The 26540-nt window shown below is 29.3% G+C and overlaps 1 protein-coding gene across 5 annotated transcripts in view; it reads right to left on the bottom strand.

Annotated features, from left to right (window-relative positions):
- LOC117179440 (GTPase-activating Rap/Ran-GAP domain-like protein 3) overlaps positions 1-26540 on the bottom strand; it is a 125861-nt gene that overhangs the window by 83104 nt on the left and 16217 nt on the right. For 4 of the 5 annotated variants that reach the window (XM_033371239.1, XM_033371240.1, XM_033371241.1 and 1 more), the window contains exon 3: positions 24845-25438. The exons of the other annotated variant lie outside the window; for it this stretch is intronic. In XM_033371239.1, the coding sequence (XP_033227130.1) occupies positions 24845-25176 (332 nt within the window). In that variant the 5' untranslated portion in view covers positions 25177-25438. The remainder of the gene's footprint in view (positions 1-24844; positions 25439-26540) is intronic. 5 annotated transcript variants of the gene reach the window in all.

The following is a 26540-nucleotide window of genomic DNA, read 5'->3' on the forward strand; positions in this document are numbered from 1 at the left end:
ATAGAGCTCCAAGGAGATTATGTTGAAAAATAAAAAAAAAATTTACCCAAAAAAATTGTTTTTATACTTCATTCTAAGGACTTATTGAACTACCCTCGTAATAACCCGTGCAGAAATCGCCAGGCATCTTCCCGGTTCCAGGCTTGGGACAGGCCGGGGGTCTCGAGCCTGGCTCTAGCTTGTATTTCTCAATGGCTCGACCACGACCCCAGCTGGATAGGTAGTGGCAAAGTTCCTAAAACATGCCTAAAATAACAAAAAGCCCCTGTAGAGTCAGGAGACCTCGAGAAAAAACCACTATTGCATACTTACGTGTGGATTTCGAAAGTGAGTAAATTAATTTTAAATTATAATAAGACATTACGCTAGAGTAATTTTAACCTATAAATAACGATCTTGTAAGTATATTTATCCAGACGAAAATAATTATTTATGTAATTAAAAATGATTAAGCCCGAAATGACTGTATGTGTATTGTGATTGATTGTGTAGATGGTGATGCAGTCGACGAGGTAGAATCAGAACCTGAAGATATACTTAATGAACCCGTAATTGTAAATGCCTTTTGTCAATGAGAATAATATTATAAACCCTAACCTTCCAAGAGCAAATGAAGATCCCATTGTCGACGAGGTTAAGGATAACACAGATACTTCTGGTAGTAGTTCCATAAATAGTTGCATAAAAAATTTAGTCCTATAAGAAAATGGCTAGGAAACGATATTGAACTAGGGTGAAGCCTGTACCGTTTCATTCCAACTTGACCCAGGCCTGATCACCAGGCCAGGACCTAGTTTTGCCAGGCTTCGGCTAGGTTAGGCCCACGACCAAATTTCCACACGGGAAATAACGAAGTTGCTATTAAAAAAATTTTAAACAAAAAATAACCAATATTCATACGAAGAACCGTAGACATTAATAATCATGGGACTTTTTCAGACTTTTTTAACCAAAGATACTGAGCTGCACTATTATTGCATGCAGAAGTGTTACTGGCTACTGGATTATATATAGAAATCTGCCATCTGGATAATTATTCGCATGGGTCATTTACCGCCCGAAAAAGCAGCAACTTGGTTTTTGTTTGGAAGAGTTGAAAAGCGTTAAAAAATAATGTTTTTCTTTGAATGAAAAATATTTGTATTTTACGCTTCAGGCAATACGTTAAAGCTTCAGTGAAAAATTATTATTCGCCCAGTGAATTTGCTTTGAGTAAATAATGTTTGTATGGATGTATGCATCCATTCATGAATGAATGATTAGCATTTGTATCTCATCATACATTTGCTGAATACTGAGATGGAATTTAAAAAAAGACCAGACGAGAAATTACAATATAGAAAAGTGTGGTAGGTTATAGAAATATGCTACATCGAAAGAGTAGAACGTCTTTACTGAATACAGATTCAGTATTTCATTTTGTAGAGATTATTTTGCGCGAGATTCATATTTCATAATATTTATAGTTTAAAATTAATTTGCTTAGGAAGGCGCTTACATATAACTTAACATTATTTTCACCCTTGAACACCCTCCCACCACCTCCCCATGTAACAGACCGTAACATTTCCTTTGGACCCCCCCCCCCCCCCCCCCCCCCCCCCCCGCCATTGTGTGTCGTTCATTGTATTATGTTTAAAAAAATAATGTACATTTTCAAATAAAAAAGGTTTTGTAAGATGAAGTATTGTCTAGAAATAAATAAAACAATACTTTTATGTAAAACTGAATGCTTTTTCACCATTTTTTTTAGTCATACAAATATTGAAGTTACCTAATGTAAGTATTAATTAAATCTCACCAATTTGAACCTTATTTTTCAATACCATATAGACTACAAGATAATATTAATAATAATATAACATAAAAATGTTAAATAACTATTTATTTGTTAACAGTTGTTGAACATTTGTATTGGAGTTGAAATTAAATTCTGATAATTAAGAACAAGAAAATAAGTATTATCAGTTTGCTTGTAAATTGATATAAATATAATTGTGTAAGATATAAAAAAAAAAATTTCGTATATTTCAGATGCAAATTAAAAGAATGTAGAAGATCTTAAAGATTTTTTTTATTTCATAGGATTTCACAAAACACTATCAACAATTCGAGTATTTTTAAAAGTTGCTTACGATTTTTAGAAGTTTGGAAGAAATTCCAAAATATTTAATAAATATTCTGAAATGTTTTTCAAGGATTCAAATATTTATAATCTTTTTAAAACTCTTAAATTCCTAAAAAATATTTTTAACTGACGTGAATTTTTTTTTTAATTTGGCAAAACATTAAAATTTTAAAAAATTGCCTTATTTCACCAAGTCCCCGCAAACCACAACGTTTTGCTTTAAAATCTTCTATGCTCTTTTTCAAAATTAAATAACTCGTTTTACATGTTTAAAATCCTTTTTTGATTTTCTCTTAAAGTTTATTTTTCAAAATAAAAAGTCATTAACATTCATCACAAGTACATTCAGAAATTTCTTAAAATATTTTCAAGACCTTCTAAACCTTCTAATCTTTAAAAATATTTCAACTATGTATTTTAAACCTGCGAAATTAACAGAATTTCCTTAAAGTCTTTCAGATTCTTCTTTCACCATTTTTGTAAATCTTTTGAAATAAACTCTTAAAATTCATTTTTTGAAATAAAAGGTTATTTTAATTTTTCATAGAAACTTTAACCATTTTTTTTCGGTTTAGTGAAACTTTACAAAATCTTAAAATTACTCAATTTTTTTTTAAAAATTATTTAATATGGAAAAATAGCCAAATTATGCTTTAAAACCTGTTACACTCTTTAAAAATTTTCACAAAACAATCCTTAAAAATGGCCCTATCAATATTATAAGAAAATTTTCTTCATTCTCTGGACACGCTGGAAAATTCAGTCAACTTAGAACAAATTTTAATCCGAAAGAATTTTTAAAATTGTCTTAAACTCTTCCATATTCTTTTTCTATATATTTTTAAATCTTCTAAACTTAAAGTTATTCTTTTAAAATTAATCATGAACCATTACAAATTTTCCCCGAAATCCTGAAAAAAACTAAACATATTCGAATCTTTCATAATTATTAAGAATCTTCTAATTTTTTCGAATTCTCCAAAATAAGTGTTTGTCCATAAAGGTATAAACTACTCTTATATTATTTATTTAAATACATTTTGGTTACCACTTTAAAATTGCCACACAAAAAAAGTTAGCTGTACGAGACAAGTGACTAGGCTACCCTTATGGATCTTGACCCACTGAATCCAAATCTGTCCTCTGAATTTCTCGTACATGTCTCAGTTTTCCCCTAGATGCAGAAAATAGGGGAAAACTTAGGGATATTCTAGACGTTATTTTGATAATATCAGTATACGAGAAAATAGACACATGGATGTCATATTCTTAAGATGTTACACTTAAGAATATAACCTCGATGTGTCTATTTTCGCGTACACTAGTAATGTTCAAACGTAGAATCCGAATACGGGGTCAGAATTGACCCATCACGTCAGGATTCTAAGATATTTGAGGTTATGTACCCAAAAATGGCGCTTTTGGCTACATTTGAGGTTATGTGGCAGAAGACAAAAATTTTTTTGGCATTTTTTCTTTAGTTGTAAAATATAGTACTGCTCTTTCTCTTTAATTTACGAGTCGCCGAGTTCAATTACCATTTTTCTTTACCAAGTTACGCCAATTTAAAATTACAAGATATGTCCCATTATGTCTTGAGCATTTGCTTTAAATACTTTGAGACAGACATTTTCTACTGAGTGTTTTCTCTTAAAAATTTGTACTTGGGGGTATTCGGGGTTGTTGAAATCCCCAAAAATTTTGTGTCTTCTGTACATAACCTCAAAAGTAGCCAAAAACGCCATTTTTTGGGTACATAACCTCAAATATCTTAAAATCCTGATACGATGGGCCAATTCTGATCCCGGATTCCGATTCTACGTAAAAAATTACTTCGAAAATGACCCTCCACTTTCCAACAACAAAACCATGTTGGCCTGTGGCGTAACTTAGTAAAGAAAAATGGCAATTGAACTCTGCGACACTCAAACTAAAGAGAAAGTGCAGTACTATATGATACAATTAAAGAAAAAATCCTCAAAAAATTTTTGTGCTCTGTACACAACCTCGAAGTAGCCAAAAACGCAATTTTTTGGGCACATAACCTCCAATATCTTAAAATCCTCACGTAATGGGCCAATTCTGACCCTGTATTCGGATTCTACGTAAAAAATTACTTCGGAAATGACCCTACACTTTCCAACAACTGACATGACTCTATTATTTGCAGGCCTGTGTAATCATTTGCAATTTAAATTTTCTTTTCTATCAATAATGTTTAGAATCGCATAGAAATAAATTTTATTATGAATTAAAATTATTTATTCATACATTTTTATATACAAATTTGATGGAGCAGAAAATTCTTAAATTAGAAATCTTACTTAATTTCCCTCTCCTTCACATAACAAATCGTAATTATGCACGTCCCTCACCCCTTTTAATGCAACGTAATATATGAACGCTCCCTTAGGACGTAAATTCAATCTTAAACGTTTCTTGCCCCTTAATCCACTATAGGGGACACCACCCTACATTAGATAATGAACATACAGTAGGTAATCATTAATTAAAAATACTAATGGATGTTCAATATTTAATGTAATGTAATGTAATGTAATGTAATTAATGGTTAAGACACGATACGTGATAATATATTCAAATTATGATTGAGTATTTTATTTATATCTGTTCTTATAATTAGTATTATCTACTGTAGGGGAGTCTCCTCTAATTAACTTAGAGGGTGGCCACTAAACGGAAAAACGAAGAATTAGTCTGGAATTTTGAACACCAGAAAAAAAACAGTTTTTTGTTTTGATAAACGGGAATTTATTAGTTGTGTTTGTATACTTTTGCAATAAATTTCGTCTCTGTCTATGAAAAACAATGTATGCGGAATTTTACTCAGTGTAAACACCCTTTTTCGTTAAAATATCGAAAGGAACGATCACACGTAATTTAAAAACGAGCGTGTGTGTGCGGGGGGGGGGGGTCTGCTTCGTTACGGTCTGTTATGTGGAGGGGGATATTTTTTACGAGACTATGTAACCTAATTGGCTGCCACATTGACTGGATATAAATTTTAGAGACTGTTTTCAGGTTTCTTATCTATTAATGAAGATTGATCAATTTTCAAATAGATAAGAAAAAGTAAATTATGAGAAAAACTAATTTTGAAGAATTACAAAAAAATTAGAAGCTTCTTAATAATTTATTTAATTTTAATTGCATTCTTTTTCAAGGTTTTCTGGGGAAATTTTAAATAGTTTAGGTTTAATTTTTTAAAGAATAATTTTAAGTTTTGAAGATTTCAAAGTGTGTGAAAAAAGAATATGGAAGACTTTAAGACAATTCTTTTTAATTTTTCAGGATACCAAAATTTGTTAGTTAAATACAATTTTGCACGGCGTCAAGAGAATGAAAAAGATATTCTTAAGATTCATGTAAAAACTTCAATTGATTCTCTTCTTAATGAATTCTAAGAGTAGATTGAAAAATATTACAGAACATTTTTAAATATTTCCTACAATTTTGAAAAAGAGTGAAAAAGTTCAGTGTTCCATAAAAATATTGTTTTATTTAAGAACTTAAGCCTTTTTAGATATTTAACATAAAAATTACATAGGTAACATAAATTCATATAATTATTAAATGAGTGGCACAATAAAGTAATAACCTAGGTATAGTGTACAGTTGTACATGTTTCGCAAAAAAATTGAAAACCCGATTTTCGAGAAAAGCTGATTTTAAGTTGGAATTTCAATTTATATTTATTCTGAAATAAAATTGGTTGCTTCCTTGCGCAGAATTTTCACTGTGATTTATTAAATTAAACACTTCACATTCTTTACCCCATTCCCTTCTTTCTACGATTTTTAAAGAATTCCTCTTTTACCCTGTTTTTAAGAAGGAGAAAAACCATTTTTCCTTGTTTTTCCGCTTAAATCCTAACTGAATTATTAGAAATCAATATGAAAGTCTAACTAATTTTCGTTGACAGTTTCGGTTCAGAATTCATCTCTTTTGTTCGAAAAGTCAACCGTGTTGTTAAAAATTCGTCTTATTAAATCGAAAATTGGTCGTTTTGGATGGAAGATTCATTTTTCGTCAGAAAACTCGCCTTGTTTAGTCGAAAGTTAATTCTTTTTAATTTAAAAGCCTCATACTATCATATTTTTTGTTCATAATTAGTAATCCTACTTTTTGGTTGAAAATTTAATTACTTTGTTGAAAGTTCATTGTTTTAGTTTATAATTAATAGTCCTAATTAAAAATTCAACTAATCCTTCTTTGGCTTAAAATTTATCGTTTTGTACTGAAAATTCATCCATTTACGTAAAAAGTAATCTTTTTGGGTGAAAAATTCAACGAATTTGTTGAAAATTTGTCTTTTTGTATTCATTCATTCAAAAATCTACAGTTACATTTTTTGTTCAGAATTCTACTCGTTTGGCAGGAAAGTCGTCTTTTTAGTTAAACGTGAATTCTTTTTTTACTGAAACTTCTAATATTGTATTTTTAGTTTAAAATTCAATTCTTTTGGCTTAAAATTTGTTAGCAAAAATTAATTTTCTTAACTAAAAATTCAGCTAATCAATTTTTGGCTGTAAACTGATAGTTTTTAGTTGCACGGAAAAAAAATTCTTGAGGCGAACGAGTGAATCAAGAATATATTAAACTCAAAGAAAGTGTACGCTTGGATTAGTTAAAACGTTTAGTTAGAAGAGTTAAACATTTAGTTACTTTATGTAAATTGTTCTCGTAAATCAGTAATTTGGACAAAATTGTTAAGTTCGAAAGTTTTTTATTTTCGACAGATTAGGTATAATTGTATTATCTTCAGATTAGAAAAAAAATTTAGTTATTATTAACATTCGCGCACATTTTAAGTGGTAAAAAGCGTTTAATTGTCCTAAGTAAATCTCAACTGTCATTGCTCCCGATTAGACCGTCGCCATTTTATTTCGCTGCTCCCATAATGAACCGGCGCTCTTCCGATAATTGCTTCAGACACCTGTTCTTAATATTCCTATTATAGCTATACTTATTCGCTGTTTGACTATACGATATCCCTGGTATATGGAAAATGGTCAAGGATATTCATTTTCGCTGATCCAGGGATCTTTCTAAATTCCTTCGTTCGTTTTCAGCTAAATGTTTAGCTATAATAAGGAATAATATGCCTGTCACAGCTCAATTTTTTTTACCGTGTGACCATTTATTCAATACATTCTTGTTGACTTTTATTAACTATTATTATAGTAGACTATTCATTAAAAACATCCTTGATTAAAAATTAATGCTTTTGTTAATAAATCTACTTTTTGGGTTAAAATTCAACTACGCTTCAAAAAATTCCTCTTTTTGGCTTTTAAATTCAACTATTTGGTGCAAAATGCAACTTTGTTTGGTTGAAGTTTATTAATCTTTTTGAGAATTTAGTTAAAAATTCAACTTTTTTATTCAAAATTTAACTATCTTGGTAGATGAGTTATCTTTTTTGGTTAAAACGTAATTCTGTTTAATGGAAACCCCTAAAATTACATTTTTTGTTGAAAATTCATCTCTTTTGTGTAAACATTTTATTTTTTCGCTGAAAATTTCAATATTTTTATAAAAACTCATCTTTTTTGGTTGAAATTTCAACAGTTTTGTTGAACATTTTTCTTTTTGAATAGCAAACAGTTTTTCTTAGAATGAAAATTTATCTTTGGGTAGATTAGTTGTCTTTTTGCTTGTTAGTGAATTCTTTTTCATTAAAAAGTCTACTATTATATTTTTGATGCAGAATTCATCTCCTTTGCTTGACCATTCTACTACTTAGTTGACAATATAATTATTTTGTTGAAAATTCCATTATTTTGCTCAAAAGTCATGTTCTTAATTTTTTTTTTTGTTAGAAATTCGTCTTTCTTGGTTGAAAATTCAACTATCGTCTAAACCATTCGCGTTTTCGGCTTGAAAGTCATCTTCGTAGTTTCAAAATTCAATTATGACTCTTTGGCTAAAAGAATAAACTTTTTTTTTGAAAATGCGACTCTTCATTCATTTTTTGTGTATAAGTTTGCACTATTTTGACGAAAACTCATCTTTTTGGTAGAAAATTATCTTTTTTTTATAGAAAATCCATCTTTTAGGCTTTAAAAGTCAATTATTCTCTAGAAAATTGGGATTTTTATTGAGAGAACCCAACTCTTGTTAAAAATTCATATTTTTTGGAAATACATTTCAACTTGAAAATTTAGGCATATAAAACCTACAGTAAAGCTATTTAGGAGAATTTATTTCCCCCTTTTTGAGAAAATGTTGGGCTGAGAAGTCTGAAATCACTTTTGCAATAATTTACACTATACATTTTACTTTTTTTAAAGTTTAAAGTTTGAGTGGCCATCCTGAATTTAAATCGTTTTAAATTTGTACTTTTACGAAATATATCCATATATCCATACATATACACAGGCAATCCATTTAGGATCTTGTGGACGGAAAATCGATTGTTCTATTATCAGAGGTTTTAATTGTCGATTCCTTTGAATCACTGTTGCAATTAAAACTCTTTCCGAATTTTTGCGGAATTGCAGTACCCGAAAGTAATTAACTATGTGTGTCGCGTGGTTGAAAGTTGGCTACTTTCTTTACTGTTTCACCCGTTAAAGCTCTTTGTTGAATTGGCAATTGTGAATTTTTCTTGTAGAAAGCACAATACTTGAAGATATTAAATGAAAGAGCTTGTACATATTTTTCTGACCGAGTTGAACTTTCCTGTGATTTAAGAGTTGATTATAATGCAAATGAACAAACTCTAATCAATATTTCTACATATTAGTAAAGGCTCTTCGGTACCGTGCTTAAATTACGTAAAGTTCTTTTTCTGAGATTTTAAACCACGCTCCATGTTTACGTAATTTTTGCTGATTACATGTTTTCGTGAATTTATTGAGGGGTCATCCAAAAAGTCCAAAAAGTCCAAAAAGAAGGTAAGACGATTCTGGGTGAGGAGGCGTTTATAAAATTTTACTGTTTTTTTTTATGAATTAAGGAAATATAAAAAGATTCATTTGTAACCAAAAAACTGTTTTTCTAACCAAAAAAACACAAGTTTTCAAAAAAAAAAAAAAAACATTTTCAACAAAATTAAGAAAGATTTTTTAGTAAAAAAAATTACCCAAAATATTAAATTTTCAAGCCAAAAAGAGAAACTTTCTACAAAACAGTTTAATTTTCAAGACAAAAAGACGAATTTTCTACAAAGCATTTGAATTTTCAACAGGTAAGTTTATTTCAAACAAAAAAGTTGAAGTTTCAACCAAATAGTTAAATCTTCAATTAAAATGATTAATTCTGAACTTAAAGCGAATTTTTAACAAAGTAATTTAATTTTCTACCAAAGATATGAATTTTCAACTAAAATAATTAATCTTTAAGCAAAAAAGTTCATTTGAAAGAACGCAGTTCATCTTTTAACTAACGAATTCAATTTCCAACCTGAAAAAATTAATTTTCAACAAAAAATGTAATAATTGATATTTCATACAAAGATACTTTCAATTCTAAGTCGCAACAGTTGAATTCAACAACAAAAAATACGCATTTACAACATAATGCTTGAATCCTCCACTGAAAAAGAATGAATAGTTACGGAAATAATTGCATTTTCAGCCGAAATATAGATTTCCTAGCAAAAAGAGAAGAATTTTCATCTAAATATGTAAATTATCAACTAAGAGGATTAAAGCTCTACCCAAAAATTAGTATTTTTAACAAAATGCATCAATTTTTATTTAAAATTATGAATCTTTAACTAAAAAAAAATGTTTAACACATTAGTTTAACTTTCAACCAAACAGGATGACTGTGAATCCTGTGATAATCAAATAGGAATTTTGATAATTTATAAATGAAAGAAAAATAGCTTAAATGAACATTGGTCTTCATTTTTAATGCGTTAAAAATATTAGTTTATAAATCTGGGAATTTAACTTTGAAAATAAAGTTTTTGTTTACGCAACATTTCAGGCCCTAAAGAAAGTATAAAATTGTACGTTTATAAAATTAAATACTGATTGTTATTAAAACATTTTATTTTCTAAGTTTATTAAATCTTAATACGATATAGTACCCCTACTTGTTTATCATTTTATTATTATTTCATGGATATATGGTTACACAGCCAATATTAAAACTAATATTACTAACTAATATTATTAACACTATTAAGCAAATGACAAAAATATTACTATGTACTACAATCATCAATAAAGAAACATATTTTTCTACATTTAATGCACTAGGTAATTATTTTTATCCATTAAAAACACAATTGTGTCACAAATTAAAACATTTTAATTCAATCTTTCTCAATACAACGTGTTATTTAGTGTATAGTTTTATTTTGATAAATAAGATCAGTTAGCACTATATTGCGCTGAAAAACAGTTGTTTACAAAAGATCTGTTTAAATTTGTTTTTTAGTGATTCGTCGACTTGAATACATCTTAAATAAAAAATTTGTTTAAATACTTACACCCCCTTCCCAATCTCGCATAAGAAACTCCCCCCCCCCCCTCAGCTCAAAAAAATTTACGTAATATTGACGACCTCTTTGAACTTGTTGGGAAAGATACATCTTTTAAATTTAATTTGTGTATTTTTTTAAAGTCAACAGTCGTTATAAAATGTGTAAGCATTCATATTATGATGAAAGAAGTTAAATAATGGTACACGTTTCTAAATTGACTTTATTCATCTCGACAGTAAACAAATCTTGTTTTGCTTCTGTTTACGGTTTCTGGTGTTCTCGCTTTTATTTGCCAATAGTGAAATTGTATTTGCCCAGAACTGCATATAAAAAACTTGGCAGGAGACATTTTTTAAATTCGTTGATATCTTCAGTTGTACTATATAATTTATTGTCGGTCAAATGATATCGCTCGTTCTTTTTCGCGGACCGTTCATTTTCTATCTTCTACTTTCGCGACCAATGTTCGTATTCGCAGATTAGATATGATACTTCCCGTATGTGAATTATAAATCTAAAACTTAATGAGATACCTTCTGAAATTTTTATTATTTTATTTTTATTGATACGAATATTTTCATTATTGCAATTTGTTTTTAGGTCTGACTAGGATCCAACACACTGCTTTTATCGCGGAAGTTACTCACGGTGAGTAACCATTTTGTATAATGGTCCGTCCATTAATTCTGTAACACCTTTTTTTCGAGGGGGGTGGGGGTGTAAAGTGTTACGATCTGTTACAAAGGGGGAGGGGCTATATTAACGCTGTTACGCAATATTTAAAATAAATCTACCCTACAGAAAGTCCACTCTCTTAAAATTTCGTTGGTTCACTCAGTAGTATTCCTTTAATAATTTAATCACTGGTGTACAAGTGATAATTCAAAATACTGATTCAACTAGTGACAATTTAACTGGTTCAACTTTAGAGTATGTATCCAAAATTACAATTTAACGTTAAAGTTCAGTAAATACGATAAAATATGTAATAACGTTTTAAAGACTTTAATATCAGTATAATTAGATTAGCGTTTTGATTTTTTCCCATCATTCTGCAGAAAAAAAAAATCCATTAAACAAAGTTTTTTTACAATTTTCGAAATTAACACTACCCTAAATGTATTCAACCTTTTATATTTGGCTTTGGTTTTGCACAATTTATCATAAATGGACCCCTAACTTTTGTCATCTACTTCCCGGGTGGAAATTTAAGTCGGGGGCTGGCCACACTACAGCTGGAGAGCCCGACTTTAAGCCGGGAGCTGGCCGGGGACCTCGACAGTGGCCCGGACAAGAACAATTGGTGCTTTACTAAATTGAAATAATTCGCGTTTCAATTGTATAGAGAGCATCTGTCACTGAATTAGCGGATCAACTTAATTCTTTTTTACTGTAGAATTGGAGCATATTAATATGTGAAATTCCACACGCCTAGCTCACAGACAACATTAAATATTTTCACGTAGTCGTTGAGAGACAAAAAAGGTATTTAAAAAATAAATATTAATTGATTTCGAGTATTTTGACTTTAAATATTAATATTCCTGTATAGAGTAAATACATATATTACATTTTTAAACATTATATTACAAATAAAATTTCTAGCGCTGCGGGGGATCGAACCTACATATCTATACCTAAATCTAACGCCTAGAAGTCGGGAGTGCTAACCACTGCGTTAAAACCACAAGTTGAAACTCGTTGAAAAAGCCATTCTCATAAACTACAGTTCAGAAAAGTTAGAGTACAGTTAAAATACACGAACTTTTAACAGGAATATCAATGAAATACTTTTTAAATAAATAATTTAAATCGATTACAATTATTTTTCGCGTGATATTTTGTTTTTTCTCGTTGCAGACTATTTTACAACTTTTTACTATGACAGGAAATATAATTTTTTATGAACATTACAAATTTTTAACGACGGAACTCAGAAATTTGATCGTGAATCTTGACAATTTCTTAATTATAAAGTTTTTTACTTTTATATAAGGTTTGATTTTTGGGTCTTTTATACTATTTTACAACGTTTAAGATTGATGTAAAATGACAATTTTGTTTAAACATGTGCAATTTTTCATAAAGATGGAACTTTGTATTTTTTTCTTAAAAAAAAAAACAGTTCGAATTTTAAAAAAAATGTCATCGAATTTTTGTCACGAAATTCATTGTTTGTGAGTCTGAACTCGTGCAATCTTAAAATTGGTGGTGTCAAAAAAGTATTCACTCAATATATTTCTACGCGTGGAACACCCTTGCGGGTATACAGATTCATTTCTTAATGAAATCAGAAAAAGTAATTAAGTTATAAAACAAGTTTAATAATTTTATTATTGCCAATCAGCACCCGGCCAGCTACCGTTTGAGTATTCGATCCTAAGATTTGCCCGATCAGAGCCCGGTCAGCCCCCGACTGGGGTTTTGACATACATTTTTCCTAGCGAGTCTGCGACTAGCGCACGCCTAGGCTCTTAAAAACCAAACATAGCCCAGTCAGACCCCGACCAGAAACCTTGTTGTACCAGAGCTAACCCGGGCTATTTCCACACGCGTTTTTTAGATTCAACAGATTAAAGTATAGTATAAAAGTATATGTATAAATCATAATTCTTAAATTAAAATAATTTTGTCAATCAGGGAAAAGTTACCATTTTTATTTAATCCTAATGATCAAGATCTCATTTTACTATTCGAAGGATTCTCTAAATTTCTATTTGGGTTGATTTTTTTTTTGTAAATTAAGAAATTATACAGTTATTATTGTTATAAACAAACATAGTTTAAGTTTTAATTAATACCACCCAAATAGAATTGTAAAGAATCCTTCATAGAATAAAATGAGGCTTTGATCATTAGGATTAAATAAAAATGGTAACTTTTCCCTAAAGAGAAAAGAAAAACTAAACTTTTGAATATTTACTGTTAAATAAACAATGTTAACCTGAATTATGTTTTTCTGAAGTGCGTTTCGAAGCCTCTATACAGATTTACAGAAATTATTAATAGATCATTTTTTGTTGATTTTATAAATCATTTTAAAGATAGGCAATTTTTGAGATTGATTGTACGTAGTGTACATCCTTAATTTTCAATTCTAAACCATCCAAATTGAAAAGATTTCAAATGTAAAATCACCAAAACAACAAAATTTTAAGTTGTTAAACCTAAAATTTGCATATTATTAACATGATTAAAACGTGTTTTTAATCATTCAATTTTTAAGATTTAACAATGAAAATCCTTCAATTCTAACGATTTAGAATCGAAAATTATTTAAGATTTTAAGATTTATAATTGAAGATTCATTAATTTGGAATATTTATAGTTCAAAATTATGTAATTTTTAACATATATAACATATGTTTCCTTATGCAACAAAATAAATAATAATTCAGGTTTCTCAGGTAGTAAATAACTAAACTGGATTTAATAAAACATGGCTGAAAATATTTGAAAATATTACATGCCAAAACATGACAAATTTGGAAACATAAATTACAATGTTGACAAAAATATTTTAAATTTGCACTTTGATTTATATTTATAAATAGACCTTTAAAAATCAATTAAATTTTTTTCTCACTCATAATAGAACGGAAAAATAACTAGAGTCAGTGTAAAAACAAATTTCGAAATTATTTCATTAGGAATGGACCTAAAATCTAAAAAATACTGATCTTTTGTTAATAATTTGTCAATTTTTGTGTGCAATTTAATATTTGGGGACATATTATCGAGGGAAAATGAGCTATATATTTTAATTTTCTATTCCTAAAGAAAAGCAACTAATATTTTGAACATTTATTTTAAACTACTTTAATGTAAGAATTTTATACTACAGTATTACTTTAAAAAATGTATTCAACCATGGAAATGTTGAAATTTCTTTAAACGTAAGCGTTATTCAATGTAAGGTGAAATAATGAAAACCGTAGTTTCGACATCTTTCATTTTCAACGCCGCAAACTGACAAAGTTGATCTTTCCGGGTAGAAATTGCCTCTTTATGCTTAAACTAAATATTGGCTCTCATGAGGCCGCAGCCAGATTTCCTAGCTGGAAGAATCTAGGCTTTCCCTCTACTGGCCCTCAACAGGTTATTGTCGTGTGCTACTTGTCTTACATTATTTATTTACTCAATTTTTAGCACTATATATTTTAATTAAACTAGATAAAAAGCTTTAGCCAAAAGAGTTATTTAAAAAATAATTTCTATCAATTAATTATTTTCTCGAGGGGACCTTGTAAAGCCCTCGACAGGTAACACGGGTAATAAACCTGTGAGTGCAAAAAAGTACCTTGATGTTCTTATGCTTAATTATACTTAAATTTAAAAAACAAGAAATTACAAAATTACCGAGACACAAACTTTGAAGTTTCATTTTTTTTTAGGAAAAATTAAAAACATTTGGTGCCTTAAAATCTTTAAAAGAGTTTTTCTTACAGATTGATTTAATTTGAAATCACGCAAGTACGTTTAAAAATCATATATAACAAATCGAGCTTCAAAAACCTTTTTTCCTCACTTCTAAAGTATCGAATGAATACCGTCAAGCATTTATGATGCCGCACTGAGCGTGGCATCGTAGCTATGGGGATTAGGCGCTCGACTTACAAGCCTGCGGTGCGGTGCGTGCGTTCCATTCTCGGCGCTTGCGGATATTTTAATAAACTGCGTTTGTCTTTAGTTATTGATAATAAGTTTTCTCTAGCCAAATTTTATCAATCAGTTCAGTATTAGAATAATGTGCGGAGTATAAGTTAATAATCGAATTTCAATAAAATACGAGAAAACAGAGGAGTGTTTGTCAGGGGCTACTACAAAAATGTGTAAAATCTTTGGATTAAACTTTTGCAAAGAAAATGTATTTTACAATTGGATTAATATTTTCCTTTGAATCAAAAATGTCTGGTAATAAATTATGGCAATGTGCTGGTTAAACACTAATACTACTGTAATCATAGCATCACACTTCAGAATTTAAAGCATGATAAATTTTTTAATAATTTAATAATATTTTATTTGAATCAACAAAATAAGAAACAATGGAATATGCTTTTGAGTGATAGTGTGTGAGGGATAGATTCTATAAAAACCCTATTAATAGGCCCTCATTGGGTTGCCTGCTGATAACCTCGCTAGCTGAGCGTAACGCTTTCGCTTGCGCCCTCGATAGATTACCACTTTAGAGCCTCGATAGAAAATAGGAAATCTAGACAGGGCCTCTTGAGAACCAAGTTATAATTTCTACCCGGGTTACTGATTTAACCTTCATTTTAACTTCAAACCATGTTGTCCCATTTTACGTTCTCTTTCAACGTGATGATTGTTTTTAGGAGAGTCACTCAATTGTAATAAATTTAATTTGCAACCCACCCTTCACCAACCCGAGAAAAGGGCTAAAGTGGAGTAGATAAATTAGAAAACTCAATATACTTTTTTAAGCGCAGTCTTCTAATTTTGACTTCAGGTATGTAGACAGTCAATGAATTAATTCATTTCACAAATCATTCTTTGCACCGTTTTGAAGCATTTTGTTTTTTATCTGTCTGTTTCTAGCTGTTTTTTATTCTATTTTGATATATTTATGTTTTTATTGTTTAAATTTTCAAATCCAATACTTAACAATTTAGAAAAGTATAAATATTCTCATGATTGCAGTACTGTTGTACAAGTATTGACTTCACATATTATCTTTAGGTGACAATAGAAAATGTTCGTGACGAAAACTTGGTATTTTCGAGTGGGAGAAGGAAATCCGCAACAATTTACCCCATTCCCCACCCTCTCTGGGCGGTAGGGGGGGGGGGGGGTAACATTAGAGTTTAAAATTGAAACCAACGTTTTTTATTGCAGATTCAGATTCTCCACTAAAAAATAGGTACATAATATTTTATCCGAAAAAATGTTTTTGATTCACGCCAGACGGCGATGCATTTGCAAAAAATGACATTGTTGACTAGTCAAGGAAAGCGTTTCCAAACGAAAGTAAAACGAAGTTTCTTATTTTTTTTATTTTATTTAAACAAAACAAAAAGAAATGAGAAGAATTTAAATTAATTTCCTCAAAAATTTAAATTTATTTTTGAATAGCGCCAGGTGCAGAATTTGGAATGTGGTAGCCGCACCCACATTTCACCCCCAGTCACCTAAAGCTAATATGTTAAGACAATACTTGTATAAAAGTACTGCAATCGTGAGAATATTCATACTTTTCTAAATTGTTAAGTATTGTATTTAAAAATTTAAACAATAAATACATTAAAAGAGAATAAAAAACAGCTGAAAGCAGACAGACGAAAACCAAAAAATTTCAAATGGATGCAAAGAATGATTTGTGAAATGAATTAATTCATTGACTGCTAACGTACCTGAAGTCAAAATGAGAAGTCTACGTTTAAAAAAGTATATTGAGTTTTCTAATTTATCTACTCCGCTTTAGCCCTTTTCTTGGGTGGGTGAAGGGTGCGTTGAAAATTAAATTTTCTTACAATTGAGTAGCTCTCCTGAAAACAATCATCACGTTGAAAGAGAAAATGAAATGGGATAACATGGTTTGAAGTTAAAATGAAGGTTAAATCAGTAAGATCAACTTTGTCAGTTTGCGGCGTTGAAATTAAAAGAAGTCGAAACTACGATTTCCAATATTTTTACCTGGCAGTGAATAACGCTTACGCTTAAAGAAGTTGAAACTGAAGACGAAGCTTCGATTTATTTCATAAGGGCGGTAAATTTCTGTATTTCATTGTATAGTTTAGCGGGATGGAATATCCCCGCGCTGCCGCACCGGAGACCTGTGTTCGATTCCCACCAGCTTTATATTTTAATCACATTTTTCTGTTTCAGCTTGTAATATAATATTGTGGAATGTATATAATAATGTATAAACTATAATCATGTGCACTGTACAAATTAATTTAAATAAATATTATAGTTTCGGCTGCGAATCTGACTGCACCAATTTTTACTAAGTCGCTTACTAAATCAGTGCGCCGTTTTCTCTCGACGTCATTATAGTCCTTTGCAAATTTTTCAATCTTGTGCAGATATTAATGCAAAGAAATTTAGAATTTGCTTTTACCGAAATTAGTAAGTGGCTATAATACATTACTTGCTGCTTTACTAGTTACTACTAGAAGTAGTAAACTTTACAAAAGTTCCTCTATGTCTCTCCATTGAAGAATAAAAAAAAAGTCATATCTATTCTGATTTTTAGCAAATATTGCAGCAAAAGGTTTCTCCGTGTATTTCTTAATGATTGTGAAAAACGCTGAAATGAAGATGTGACCACAATATTGTTCCACCTTCATTTCGGCTGCAAAACTTGTAAAAACGGTAATAACCACAACTTTTGCAGTCGAAATGAAGGCGAAAATACATTAGCTGACATGGAGACTTTAACTTAATTTCACCTTCATTGATGAAAGTGAAAGAAGTTGAAAGTGACGATGAAACTTTGACTCGGGGACCCATAAACATTAAATGTCAAATCATTTTTTACTATAAAGCCTTTTTATTACACATACAAATATGTAGATTTAAAAATATTACAAGTTTGTTTTTTTTAGTTTAATTTAATCCGAAGCACCAAAGTGATTTTCACGGTTAAATCTTAGAAAACTTAAAAGAGCTTTCATTTCACTGCATGTCAGATGTGCATTTGCTCTATTCAGTTTGAAGCTTATGCTTATAAAAAAATGCTTTTCGCGGCTGAAAATGCCATACGGATGAAACTGACATCCGGTTTTCGATACTTTTTTCAAATAATTAAACAATTTTTATTCTCTATTTTGGTTTTATTTAACAACATTTTTATTAACAAAAAAGTTTTTATTTTTGATCACGTAACATTACTCTTCTCGAAATTAGTACGACAAAAAAATGTCCATTCCTTATTTCCACAGTGTCTAAATAGACTGCATCTTCCTTTGTGTTGATTCTATTAAAGCTTACACGGAGAAACCGATATCCCAAGAATTGCAATATATACCGTAATTCCTGCGCTATATATCGCAATTATCACATTATAATAGCGTAAAATCGTGATATCGTACATTGCAAGATTTTACATTATATTATTATTTTATTACATTATATGTACGACGGTTCTAGTAGTGGTCAAGCGATGTTAGTGTATTATAATATCCTAAAAGCTCCGAAACCTGCTTGAACGTTCTCATATTACGCTTTATTACAATCGAGATTTCAATACAGAGGTTTTGCGATATCATTGTGCGATATCTTTTTCTCCGTGTGCTAAGTAGCAGTTTAAATTTTTTTCTGATACATTTTTATAAAAATAACTGCAATCGCGCTATTAATAAGAGAACTTTGAATTGTGATGATCAAATGGATCAAATGTAAGAAACCCTGGACCGTTGAAACCTGTTGATTTAAAAAAGAAAATTGAACCTACTTTTTGAATTAGGTTTTTACTACAGAAATAAAGTGTGCCATGGAAACGGAAATGAAATAAGGTATCGAAGGTACTCCATTTGTCGATTCGTAGTGGTTCTATTTCAACCTTCCTCGCATTCTTCGTCTGTTCTTTCGACAGTTTGACGTTTCAATTTCATTTTACATTAAATCTACTAATTTCAACGGAATTCTAAAACGATGTGCGAATAGAAAAATTTGTTACATCTATTATCAATTCAAAAAATAAAAAAAAAGATTGTACTATTACGTTGAACATTTAATTTTTTTATTAATAAATGCCACTATTTTGTTTTTAAAAATTTGGTTGTACAAAAAGAAGGAGCTTAGTTGAAAGTTAAAGTTACTTTCTCAATTTTTTTTTTAAGTTTCAGCTCCTTGGTTCAAAATTGATTTTTTTTTTGAAAATTCGTTGTTTTTCATATTTTATTAAAAATATTTTTTTTTTTATCTACAAATTTAACTCTCTACTTTTAGTTGGAAATTTTAATTTTATAAGTTAAAAATGTAACTATTTGGTAGAAAAGTCATTCAATATATGCCTTTTTGTGCTGAAAATTCTACTATTTTACTAGAACATTTTCCTGTGTGGAAATAGCCCGGGTTAGACCTACTACAAGTTTCTGGCCGGGGACTGGTCGGGCTATGTTTGTTTTTTAAGAGCCTAGCCGTGCGCTGGTCGGAGACTCTCTAGGCAAAATTTATATCATAACCCCAGTCGGGGACTGACTGGGCTCTGATCGGGCAAGTCTTATGATTGAATGCTCAGACGGTATCTGGTCGGCCGCTAATTGTCAATAATAAAATAGTTAAACTTTGTTTATAACTTAATTACTTTTTCTGATTTCATTAAGAAATGGATGTGTATATAAATCTCGAATCGTGATAAATGTACATCAAAAATTTTCAAATAGAGATTATAATAAAACTATAAATTAATGACGGCAAAAAACATACAGATACTAGATTTATAATTGTTTGAACTTTTGTAAACTATTGATAATACATTAAAAATAATATAATACCTTATATACAATATAAAAAGCAAATGACAAAAGACTCGAAAGAACGAGTTTTTTGGCATGATTTTAAAATTACCTTATGCAAATTTCAAAATTTCTGAAAAATATATGATTTAAATTTTTTTAAGTGAAAAGTTATAAGTTCTATCTTTATGAAAACTTGCAAATGTTCAGAAAAAAATACATTTTATATCGATATTAAACGTTGTAAAATAGTATAAAACACCTAAAAATCAAACCTTACACGAAAAAAAAGTTTAATGTTTATAAAAAATTACATTTCCTGCCATTATAAAAAGTTATCAAATAGTCTACAACCGGAAAAAATAAAATATCACACGAAGAAAAGATGTAAACGATTTAAATTATTGATTTAAAAAGCATTTTATTGATATTCCTATTAAAAGTTCGTGTATTTTATATTAACATAACTTCGAATCATAATAAATAATTAAAAAAAGAGAACTTAAAATTTGGTAGTTTAACTTTTCTGAACTGTAGCTTATGAGGATGGCTTTTTTATTGAGTTTCAACTTGTCGGTTTGGCGCAGTGGTTAGCACTCCCGACTGTGTTAGGAGTTAGATTTAGGTATAGATATGTATTTACTCTAAACAGGACTATTAATATTTAAAGTCAAAATAATCGCAATCATTTAATATTCATTTTTCAAATACTTTTTTTGTCTCTCAACGACTACGTGAAAATTGTTGATGTTGTCTGTGTGCTGGGCTAGTGGAATTTCATATATTAATATGTTCCAATTCTGCAGTAAAAAGAATCAAATTGATCCCTTAATTTAGTGACAGATGCTCTTCATACAATTGAAACCCGAATCATTTAAATCTAGTAAAGTGCCAATTGATCCCGTCCGGGCCACGGTCGGGCTCCCCAACCAGCTCCCGGCCATGCTCCACGGCTGGACGCTGGCCAGCGCAGCGTAACGATGCTGCCCGGATTCCGATTAGAAAAATGTCCAGACCAGAAACCCCGACCGTAGAATGGCCAGCCCCCGACTTTGTTGAAAATTCTTGTTTTTGTCTAAAAAATTCGTCTTTTCTGGTAAAACAATAATTTTATTTGTGGAAAATTCATCTTTTTCGTTAAAAAATTTATTCATTTTTTTTAGATTCACCTCTTTAGTTGAAAATTTAACTTTTGTGTTGAAAATTTATCTTTATTATTTCAGAATTCAACAATTTTGTTTGAAATTGATGTTTTTTTCTAAAAATTAGTTGGTTGACAATCAAACTACATGGTTGAAAGTTGAACTACTTAGTTGAAAATTAATTTTTTTTAATATTCGCCTCTTTGTTTGAAAAATTATATTTTTTTTTTGTTAAAAATTAATTTTTTTGTTGCTTGAAAATTTATTTTTTTATCTGAAAGTCTAACTCTTCCCTCTTTGGTTTGTTTATATCTTATAAGTTGAAAATCCCACTGTTTGATTGAAAATTCATCTTTTTGATTAACAAAATAATCTTGTTTCTTGAAAATTTGTCCGTTTATCAAAACTACAATAAAATATATTTATTTGCAGGTAAATGTAAAAATGGCTTTAGTTTTATGTACATTTTTTATAAACAAAATTTTACAAGGGATGTACAAAATAGTTATCTATTTTTAGATCTTAAGTTAAAACTACAAAAAAGATGTTAAAAATTTTGTTGCAGCAACTATATTCACGAACTGTGTTAGAAATAATGAAATTAAATGATTTTCTTGAAAGCTACTGATTTAATTGAACACACTTGAACATCGGAATATTTTATATTAAATTTATAAATCGTCAACTTTGGACCCCAAATGTTTTAAATGTAAGCAAGATTAAAAAGAGACATCTTATTCTTAACTTATTTAGAAAATAAACATTAATTCTCACTATTTAAAGCTTCAATTCTTTATTAAACTTCTCAGTTATATGATATAATAATATTTAATAAGATTTAAAAAATTATTTTCGTATACGTGAATTATTATTATATTTATATTATTATATTATATTATTATTAAATACTTTTTACGATCATTATTATTATTATTTATTCTTCTTACAACACTAATTATTAGAACGTTTACGCCCATACAATTTTTTATAAAATTATAGATTTATATATCGACTCTTGATAAAAAAAACCCGCAGTGTTGGTCGAAACGTTGAGGATTTTTTCTAAAGAAATAAATATGTTTTCCACATGTTATTTCGGATGCTTTTATTTTGACTTTATCATTGACCGTAAGACCGAATATATTGCTGAATTTAGCTGAAATACTGATTGATTATTATTATTTACAGATGTGCTAAGTTATTTTAGTAATATTTCATTTCCTCTCAGATTCCTAATCTTCAAAATCATCTCAGTTTATAGGTATTTACCTTTATACATTTTTAAAATTGAAGACTTTTCAATTTTGACTCTTGAAAATCGTATAAGTTTGATTTGTAAATGTTTAATATAATAAAGTTTTTATTTAAAAAATTTACAATTAAAAATTATGCAAGTTTCAAGTTTTAACATATTCAATCCTATAAGTTTGATGACTTGTTTTTAAAATTTTTTCAATTTGGAAGATTTAGAATTAAAAACTTAACTTTTGATCTCTAAAATCTTTAAAAGTTAAAAATGTTCACTTATAGATTTTTGTAATTCAAGCGTTTTTAATTTTAACTTTTAAAAACTGTAAATCTGTTCATTTTAATTGTTTGAAATTGAAGATTTTTTAATTATACATATTCAAAATTAAACTATTAAAAAAAATAATATTACTCATTATTTTGAATGATACGCATTTAAAAATAAAGGATTATTAATTAAAAATCGTCAAAATAAATCTATTTCAAAGAGATTTTCAAAATTGTACGAGTATGATTTCTGACTATAAACATTTAAAATTACACAAGTTTTTTAATTTTAAATTGTGATCATCTTTAAAATTGCATGGTACCAATGTAGCTGTTTTAATACTTATTTTAATTTATGATTATTACTTGTATTTTATAGTACTTTAATTTGAGGTATATATTTAAATTTGATAATTAGGAAATCAAATGAAGAAACATGCAATAAGTAGACCTAGCCTGTTATTTTTGCTAGTAGTAAACTAATATAAAGACTGTAGGGCGAAGAAAAAAATTATTTTTCGAAATCTTTTTTTCTGGGTATGTGGAAAAATTGTGCTATTCTATCAGGATAAGTCATATTTGAAAAAATAGAGATCACTCCTAGTCACCACGGAGGGGTTAACAGTTTTCAAAATGTGAAAAATTAAACACTTTTTTATATATTTTTATATAAGGTCGAAATCTAATCTAGTTTCTTGTGAATAATTTAATGTAAAGAAATTAGAACATAAAGAGATGTATCATTGAAAAATAGGCTTCCAAAAACAATCTTCTTTTCGGCTCATTATATACGAATACATAAAAAAAGGAAAAAAGAGAGAGAAAAAGTAAAAAGGCAACCAAAACCAACCTCTCACTTAATAAAATATTATGCTAGTTAAAGCTCATATAATACATGCAAATACAAAACAGAGATATTTTTTCTACAAAAAGTTACTTTGTCTAATATTGTATTCTTTAGAATTGTTTCTTTTCCTATTAGGAACATTTAATATTCTACATTGATTGGTTCAGAATCAACCACATTTTTTATAGTTCTCAAATATTAAAATTTTTCTATGTGCTCTGTTCAAATAGAAAAACATACCACTATTTTTTGGATCAGCAAAAAATATTTCAACTCATTCACTACAAAATATTTCAAATATGAAAAATTAGCATTATTAAAAATGGTGAAGGTTTTTTTTATGTAGAAGACTAAAAATAATTTTCTCTAAACGAAATGAAAAAAGATTATGCAGAAGACATTTATTTTCAGTTTGAGATAGGTAGTCTATTAACCAAATACAAAAAATGTAATCATTTTTGTTTATATTTGAAAAAATTCTAATATGATTGAAAATTATTTTCCCCTAATTATGATTTTATAAAATCATTCGACATCGACAATTTTTTGCAGATAGAAGATTTCTAATATTTGTTGCATCAAAAGAATTTTTTTAATTTTGTAAAATTTAAAACCCTTCAACCTCTGTAGTGATTACCGTGGTTATTCTAATAGGACATCACAACTTAGGTGTTATTTTTCTTGATAGACTAAAAACCTTGTTACAAGGGTGGAGGTAGGGAGTGTCATAAAATCTTTAAAAACACGTTACATAATGCATGAAGTAAGCGAACAAAATATTTTCAGGACTCGAAGAATGTAATTATTGACCCTTGATTTACAAAAAATTCTATTCAATTAAAATTACGCTTTAAAAGTTTGTCCTCTTGTATCAAAAGGATCTATCTTGACACAAATGAAATTTCCTTTTAATTTGGATGTTCAGAAGACTTGCATTTATCCTAAAAGGAATAATTTTGGACGCTTTTGTTTCAATACGACTTTTTCTATGAATTAAGTGTGCAATATGTTATAAAACTGCATTAATCCAAGCTAATAGAGTCAATAATTCAATAATATTGGATAACCAGCTAGATTGTTTTCTCTACAATCTACATAGTACTATTTGAATTTTTCTTCTGTCTCTGGTGTACAGATTCATCAAGTTTTGTTTGCCTTCTCCTCATACATGGACAACCCTGATGAGCTATTTAGAAGTACAGCTAAAATGATCAACTCTGAACTCTTTTTTGGTTCAGTATATCGATGGTGCTTCTCATTAATTATTTTAATGGTGTTAAACTAGTTGTCTGAACATCAATTTAAAAATTAAAAGTTAACACGTACACATGGTGACTGGCACGTCGATGAAGATGTCGCAGCTGGGAGGAGGTGAGGACCGGCATACACACTGATCTCGATCGATTCCTGACGATCCTGATGCTTGGCATGTTGCTGCTGCTGCTATCCTCATCGCTTTCGTGATCACTCTGGGGACTAATATTTCCGCCGCTTCCTCGTCTGGCTTTTCGTAGTTGCTTATCGACGGTCAGGTTATAGGACGAGGCAGAGAATGAGGGAGGAATGGAAATTGAGGGTGGATTTGAGGAGTTGGAGGAGCCTGAGTTCGAGGACAATCCTCGCAGTCGTGAGACCAATTTCATGTCTAAGCACAACATGTCTTTCCCAACTCGACTTGCTATCGCTCTCTATCGATTCGAGAGCATTGTACTTCCGATCAATTTTTTCCACATTCTTTTTCACTTCCTCTCTTTATTTCTTTTATTTTTTTGCTTTGCTTTCTTTATACCCTTTTAGCTACAGACACCGTCTTTGCCTTTCAAACCGGAAATCATGAATCACTCAGTGGCTCTTTTCATTTTATGTATCGATCGTTTCTCTGAATCAACGATTTTATTGCTCCTGAATACGTGCACCAAGCTGAGACATACCCAAAAGATAGAAAAGTTAGATGATTTATTAGTTCCTGCGAAATGCAATTTTAATTTAAGATATCGCCCTATATTTTTGAAAGCGATAAGATTCTTCCGGGATTCTTGCCTTTCTCTGAGTCAATTTCTTTCAAATAAAGGGTGTGCGAAGCTAAGCGCTTCTCCCCTAAACAATTTGTAATCGCCCTTTAGTTACTTTCCAATTTACTCATTTTCAAAGCAGTCAATTTGGAATACTAATTTTTTGATAAAAATGATAAAGTTCAGAAAGAAAATCACGATGACCAGTGAACGCGGTTAATTTCTTTCAGGAATCTTGTTGATTCTTAGCAGAACCTTTTTAATAGGGTAAACAAGCGAGACGCATTTTTCCTTCATGAGTAAATATTTTGAAAGAATTAGAGAATTAAATTTTGAAAGCTACAGGTTAATATCTGTTGTGAAAATTATATGCTGACTAGAAGGCAAACACGCGCGCGATTTTTTTCTTGTTTCGCGCAATTTTTAAATTAAATACAATATTATTGATAATACAACTTTTTTTTCATTTCTTATTATCTATATTATCTAAATAAATAGAAAACAAAATCAGGGGCAATATTTTTGATAATTGATGAAAATTTATATCTTAACTCCAGAATTAATACGTCATATTATTTTACAATTCATAAACAATTAAACCGTACCATTTTTCAATGTAAATAATTTTTATTAAAAATAACCGTTTTCCCATGAAAAATGTTAATATACCTCATTAGTTTTCCAACTGTAACTTTGATTAACCATAGTAATTTTAAACTGAAATTACAAAAAACTGTTTCAGATTGTCATTTTTTGTTTAAGTAAGCGATTTTTGGAAAAAATATTAACATAAACTGAAACTGTAAACTTTGTTTTAAATCTATAGATTTGAAACAGAATCGAAGCTACCGGAAATTAGTACTTTTAATAGCCAATCATTTGATTTCAAAGAAGGTAAACAATTTTCAAACAATTTTAGCATATGTTCGCGTTTTTCACCGAAAATGATTGGATTTCAAAGAAGATAAACCACTTTTAAACAATTTTAGGTTATGTTTGCATTTTTGACA

The sequence above is a fragment of the Belonocnema kinseyi genome, chromosome 9 (genome assembly GCF_010883055.1).
Source record: "Belonocnema kinseyi isolate 2016_QV_RU_SX_M_011 chromosome 9, B_treatae_v1, whole genome shotgun sequence".
NCBI classification, from domain to species: domain Eukaryota; kingdom Metazoa; phylum Arthropoda; class Insecta; order Hymenoptera; family Cynipidae; genus Belonocnema; species Belonocnema kinseyi.